Here is a 6881-nt window from a genome sequence, read left to right on the forward strand (position 1 = left end):
ACCGCTGTTAATGCAAAAAAACAAAAAAAAATCACGACGGTTTTGAATTTCCTTATTTGGTTGTGTAAGAGAAGACTGAACCACACAGAGATCACTGCTTCACAGTCTATGATCATATCATTTAAAGTCTGAATAAATAGAAGAACCTGCAGCACCTGATAAAGGTAGGCAACATCTTCCCTCTTTACTTATTTCAATGTTAAGAAAAAAACTCATTTAGCTAAAATATAAGTTGATGTTTAAAGCTAAAAAGAATCTGCATCCAAAGAATATTCAAAATTTAATAAGTATAGAGAGCGAAGGTGTGACCTGAGAGGAAAGTGTAATTTAAAGAAATGAAGTTTGCAGACATCTTGCATGCATGTGATATCAGTTTAAGGAGGGATTTTATTTTATGGATACATTTTGTGGAGAGAAATTAAGCAAAGTAATAATATTGCACAATTTAAGAGAAAAAATAAGGAGTACAAAAATAATGCGTATTAATCGAATGACTTAAATTATTCCAACTATTAATTTATGTTAATCAGTGTGTACGTATTTTACGCTCTGATCTGCAGGTCATTTGTAACTGTAGGTACATTGATGTATGTGTTTGTACAAGAATGGCCAGAGTGGTTCGAGCTGATAGAACGGCAACAGTAAATCAAATCGTTACAACCGAGGTCTGCAGAAGAGCATCTCTGAACACACAACACGTTGGACCTTAAGGTGGATGGGCTACACCGGGTGCCAGTCCTGGCAGTTAAGAACAGGAAACTGAGGCTACAATTCGCACAGACTCACCAAAACTGGACAATAGAAGATTGGAAAAACATTGCCTGGTTTGATGAGTCTCGATTTTTGCTGCGACATTCGGACGGTCGGGTCAGAATTTGGCAGAATTTCAACAACATGAAAGCATGGATCCATCCTGCCTCATATCAACGGTTCAGGCTGATGGTGGTGGTGCAATGGTGTGGCACACACCATTGCACCACACTTTGGGTCCATTAATACCAATTGAGCATCATGAAAGAGCACATGCGCAGAATGCATGGCATTAACAATTTCAAATCTTCCAACGCTTCCTGCTTTGCGTTTAGGGGTAAGTTTGTAACAATTGCTGTCCGTCTCCATTGTCTCTGTGGGTTCTGAAATATAGGCTACCAAATGTAGCCTGGCCCTTCCTGCTGTCTGCTGGATCAGGCATTGGCGTTCCACTAGCAGGAGTACAGGGTGCATATATTCCTTATGGCCTGGAAACGACGCAGGATCCCCCAGAATGATCCCATCATCATCCCATCACCCGAGTGACCCAACGCTCAATAAGAGACTAAATGAAAGAAATAAAACAAACAAAAATCTACTTTCTTACACATACACAGATGAGCACTAATTTGTTGAGGAAGACACCTCCTCTTTGGATGCCATGAGAATAGAAGTTACTTCGATATTAGGAATTTGTAATACATTTTTAAAGAGGCAAAACTTTATTTTTGTACGGGCACATGTACACACAAAATAAATACTCGGACACGGCAAAGTGCTAGAGAGTGCTTAAACATTGGACTTCTTGGTCCCTCGCCCGGACGCGGGTCACCGGGGCCCCACCCTGGAGCCAGGCCTGGAGGGGGGGCATGACGGCAAGCGTCTGGTGGCCGGGCTTTTTCCCATGGAACCTGGCCGGGCTTAGCCCGAAGAGGAAACATGGGTCCCCCCTCCCATGGGCCCACCACCCGTGAGAGGGGCCAAAGGGGTCGGGTGCATTGTGTGATGGGTGGCAGCAGAGGGAGGGGACCCTGGCGGTCCGATCCTCGGTTGCAGAAGCTGGCTCTTGGGACGTGGAATGTCACCTCTATGGTGGGGAAGGAGTCGGAGCTAGTGGGTGAGGCTGAGAGGTTCCGGCTAGAAATAGTCGGTCTCGCCTCGACGCATGGCTCTGGTTCTGGAACCAGTCTCCTTGAGAGGGGCTGGACATACTTCCACTCTGGAATTGCCCAAGGTGAGAGGCGTCGAGCAGGAGTGGGCATACTTGTCGCTCCCCATCTCGGCGCCTGTACGTTGGGGTTTACCCCGGTGAACGAGAGGGTAGCCTCCCTCCGCCTACGGGTGGGGGGACGGGTCCTGACTGTTGTTTGTGCTTACGGGCCGAATGACAGTTCAGATACCCACCCTTCTTAGAGTCCCTATAGGGGATACTGGAGAGTGCCCCCCTGGAGGATTCCCTTGTTCTGCTGGGGGACTTCAACGCTCACGTGGGCAATGACAGTGAGACCTGGAGGGGCGTGGTTGGGAGGAACGGCCCCCCCGATGTGAACTCGAGCGTTGTTCTGTTGTTGGACTTCTGTGCTCGTCATGGATTGTCCATAACGAACACCATATTCAAGCATAAGAGTGTCCACACGTGCACTTGGCACCAGGACACCCCAGGCCGCAGTTCGATGATCGACTTTGTCATCGTTTCATCGGATCTGCGACCGCATGTCTTGGACACTCGGGTGAAGAGAGATGTGGAGCTGTCCACTGACCACTACCTGGTGGTGAGTTGGCTCCGGTGGTGGGGGAGGATGCCGGTCAGACCTGGCAGGCCCAAACATGTTGTGAGGGTCTGCTGGAAACGTCTGTCAGAATCACCTGTGAGACGGAGCTTTAACTCCCATCTCCGGCAAAACTTCAAACACGTTCCGGGGGAGGTGGGGGACATGGAGTCTGAGTGGACCATGTTCCGTGCCTCCATTGTCGAGGCGGCCGATCGGAGCTGTGGCCACAAGGTTGTCGGTGCCTGTTGCGGCGGCAACCCTCGAACCCGTTGGTGGACACCTTCGGTGAGGGATGCTGTCAGGCTGAAAAGGGAGTCCCATCGGGCCTTTTTGGCCTGTGGGACCCCGGAAGCAGCTGATGGGTACCGGCATGCGGCTCTGGTGGTTACTGAGGCAAAAACTCTGGTGTGGGAGGAGTTTGGAGAGGCCATGGAGAAAGACTTCCGTACAGCTTCGAGGCGATTCTGATCCACCATCCGGCGTCTCATTAGGGGGAAGCAGTGCAGCACCAACACTGTTTATAGTGGGGATGGTGTGATGCTGACCTCAACTCGGGATGTTGTGGGCCAGTGGGCAGAATACGTCGAAGACCTACTCAATCCCACCAACATGCCTTCCATTGAGGAAGCTGAGTCTGGGGACTCTGGGTTGGGCTCTCCAATCTCTGGGGACGAGGTCGCTGAGGTGGTTAAAAACCTCCTCGGTGGCAAGGCTCCGGGGGTGGATGAGATCCGCCCGGAGTTCCTTAAAGCTCTGGATGTTGTAGGGTTGTGTTGGCTGACGTTGCTCTGCAATATCGCATGGACATCGGGGGCAGTTCCCCTGGATTGGCAGACTGGGGTGGTGGTCCCCCTGTTCAAAAAGGGGGACCGGAAGGTGTGCTCCATTTATAGGGGGTCACACTCTTAAGACTCCCTGGCTAGGTCTATTCAGGGGTCCTGGAGAGGAGGGTCAGTCGGATAGTCAAACCTCGGATTCAGGAAAAGCAGTGTGGTTTTCGTCCTGGTCGTGGAACACTGGACCAGCTCTACACCCTCAGCAGGGTCCTGGAGGGTGCATGGGAGTTCGCCCAACATGTCTACATGTGTTTTGTGGACTTGGAGAAGGCATTCGACCGTGTCCCTCGGGGAGCCCTGTGGGGGGTTCTCCGGGAGTATGGGGTACCGGGCCCTTTGATACGGGCTGTCAGGTCCCTGTATGACCGGTGTCAGAGTCTGGTCCGCATTGCCGGCAGTAAGTTGGGCTCGTTTCAGGTGAGGGTTGGACGCCGTCAAGGCTGCCCTTTGTCACCGATTCTGTTCATTAATTTTATGAACAGAATTTCTAGGCGCAGCCAAGGTGTTCAGGGGATCCGTTTTGGTGGCCTTGGGATCTCATTTCTGCTTTTTGGAGATGATGTGGTCCTTTTGGCTCCATGAGGAAGTGATCTGCAGCTCTCGCTGGAGCGGTTCGCAGCCGAGTGTGAAGCGGCTGGGATGGCAATCAGTGCCTCCAAATCCGAGGCCATGGTCTTGAGCCGGAAAAGGGTAGAGTGCCTTCTCCGGGTCGATGGAGGTGGGGGTGTCCTGCCCCAAGTGGAGGAGTTCAAGTATCTTGGGATCTTGTTCACGAATGAGGGAAGAAGGGAGCAGGAGATCGACAGGCGGATTGACGCAGCGTCTGCCGTCAAGCGGGCGCTGTACCGGTCCGTTGTGGTGAAGAGAGAGCTGAGCCAAAAAGCGAAGCTCTCGATTTACCGGTCAATCTACGTTCCCACCCTCATCTATGGTCATGAGCTTTGGGTCATGACCGAAAGAACGAGATCGCGGATACAAGCGGCCGAAATGGGTTTTCTCCGTAGGGTGGCTGGGCTCTCCCTTAGAGATAGGGTGAGAAGCTCAGTCATCCGGGAGGGACCCGGAGTAGAGCCGCTGCTCCTTCACATCGAGAGGAGCCAGTTGAGGTGGCTCGGGCATCTGGTCAGGATGCCTCCTGGACGCCTCCCTGGTGAGGTGTTCCGGGCACGTCCCACCGGGAGGAGGCCCCGTGGAAGACCCAGGACACGCTGGAGGGACTATGTCTCTCGGCTGGCCTGGGAACACCTTGGGATTCCCCCGGAGGAGCTGGAAGAAGTGGCCGGGGAGAGGGAAGTCTGGGCCTCCCTTCTGAAGCTGCTACCCCCACGACCTGACCCCGGATAAGCGGAAGAAGATGGATGGATGGATGGATGGACAATGGATGGTTGATTGTTACCAAAGCCAGAGAATATATTGCAGTAATTTCTTTAATTATTTGCTTTCTGCTGTTATCTTTTGCAGAATGAGATCCTCAGCAGTTCAGATGGTTTGTGTGGCCCTTGGAGCCCTCGGCCTGATTGGGGTCATCGGGTGTTGCACCGGTCCTCAGTGGAAAATTACTACATTCATTGGAGCAAACATTGTTACTACACAGGTAACTATATATTGTGTTAAATAGAGACAATCAAAAGGCTTGTTATGGTTGAAATTATCATAGTTATGTTTAGGTAGCTTTTATGGTTTGCACCAACGAACACTAATCTGGCTTTTCATGGTGCTGATGGCGTCTTCCTCTCTGAGTGGCCTTTCAGCCCATGTTTGGTAAATGAGTCATTTCATTCCCAAAGAAGTCTACAAAGTTTCTGCCATTTAGGAAACAGAAATAAATTCAATGTCTATTTGATTTAATATATAGAAAATATAGAACATATTTAATATTTTGTTTCTGTGTCTTTAGGTGATTTATGAAGGTCTATGGATGAACTGCGTGACGCAAAGAACTGGACAGATGAAGTGCAAAGTGTACGACTCCTTTCTGGTACTATCCTCTGACCTTCAGGCTAGCCGCGCCATGATCGTCATCAGCTGCGTCCTCTGTGGGCTCAGCCTCCTCATCTTGTTTTTGGGTGCTGACTTCACCGCATGTGTTCAGAACGAAGACACCAAGCCCAAACTCAGCCTGATGGCCGCAGTGGGCCTGATGCTGGCCGGCCTGCTGGTGATCATCCCAGTCAGCCGGGTGGCACATAACGTAATAAGAGATTTCTACAACCCTATATTCCTGAATTCCCAGAAGAGAGAGCCGGGAGTGTGTATCTATATCGGCTGGGCAGCCGGTGTGATATTGATCCTGACTGGAGTTCTGCTCTGCTGCTTCAGCAGACCCAGATCCAGCAGCTCTAATACAACCACCAAGTACTACAGCAACAGAGCTTCAGGTCCAAACGACGTTGTAATTTAGAGGTTTTATGGAAGGGGCTGGTGTCCAATAGACAGGCAGACAAGGGAGTAGAGTTGATAAAAACCATGAAGACGACAACATAATTTTATTTGTTGGTGCTTGAAGGATTGTAGTTTGTACATGTTCATTTCCAACATTTTGAAATGTTGCTTAAAATGTAAGTTTAAAAACATACGCATAAACAAGGTGCAAGATGCAAAAGTCTTTCTGCAGGAAAATAAGATTTCAGTCACAATTTTTCCAAGACAACTTAAATGACAATTGTGTTTGCTTATATAATCCTGTCCACTTCTCTGTCATTTCATTTTGTTTTGTATTCATTTATACAAAGCTCCCAACCAAATGGGCCTCGGGAAATAATTTTATGAGTGTGTTTCTCAGATACTCTTCAGCTTCTGCATTGCTTTCTACTGACGAAACATTTACTATAAGTTGGTTTGTTCTATTTTTGTTTCTTTACAATGATCAGCATAGATCATTAAAGCTTTGCCAGATACAAATGTTTTCATATAAAGGAATAAAATGAATCAAACACAGAAGACTCAGTTTCAAAACTTTGTAAACAAACTTTGTTTTGCTTAAAAAAATTAAACAAAGCAAATTTAAATTACATCATAAAAGATTTGTGGTAACCATCTGCTGTTTTAATCCTTTACTTTAATTCTTTCTAAAAGAAGAGTGTCGTGGAAGAAAAACTATTTCCAAACACTCTTCAGGTAAAATCACTCAATCAAGTTTATTCATAAATTGTGCACAACTCAGAGAACTCATAGGACAATCAATAATGAAGCAAGTCTGAACGGAAAGCTCTGCCAGGCAGAGACAACACATGAGTTTTATACAAAGGGATAAGGGATCCAAAGCCTGGGAAACAGACTGGTTCCCATGCAGCTGGGAAAAACAACGTCCAACCTTGTGCATGTAACCCAAACAGTTCAAACTTGGTGGGAATATACAGGAACTTAGAATAAACATATAGCAATACAACTAACAGGTGTGACCTTACTGTAATTTTTCCACATCATTTTGATTATAAGTAAATATGTAATATTTAATATTAATCATCATTTACCTCCGTGGATAAAAGATATAACATAACACTATCCTGGAAGATGTAACAAA

General features: G+C 47.9%; 1 protein-coding gene across 1 annotated transcript; it reads left to right on the plus strand.

The window, feature by feature from the left end:
- Positions 1-46: 46 nt before the first annotated feature.
- LOC116735167 (claudin-4-like) lies at positions 47-6298 on the plus strand. Its single transcript, XM_032586832.1, has 3 exons — positions 47-164; positions 4820-4952; positions 5256-6298. Exons 2-3 carry the CDS (start codon positions 4821-4823, stop codon positions 5757-5759), a joined length of 636 nt encoding a protein of 211 aa, XP_032442723.1. The 5' UTR covers positions 47-164; position 4820; the 3' UTR covers positions 5760-6298.
- The last annotated feature ends 583 nt before the right edge of the window (positions 6299-6881 follow it).

This window comes from Xiphophorus hellerii, chromosome 16, assembly GCF_003331165.1.
Source record: "Xiphophorus hellerii strain 12219 chromosome 16, Xiphophorus_hellerii-4.1, whole genome shotgun sequence".
Lineage (NCBI taxonomy): Eukaryota > Metazoa > Chordata > Actinopteri > Cyprinodontiformes > Poeciliidae > Xiphophorus > Xiphophorus hellerii.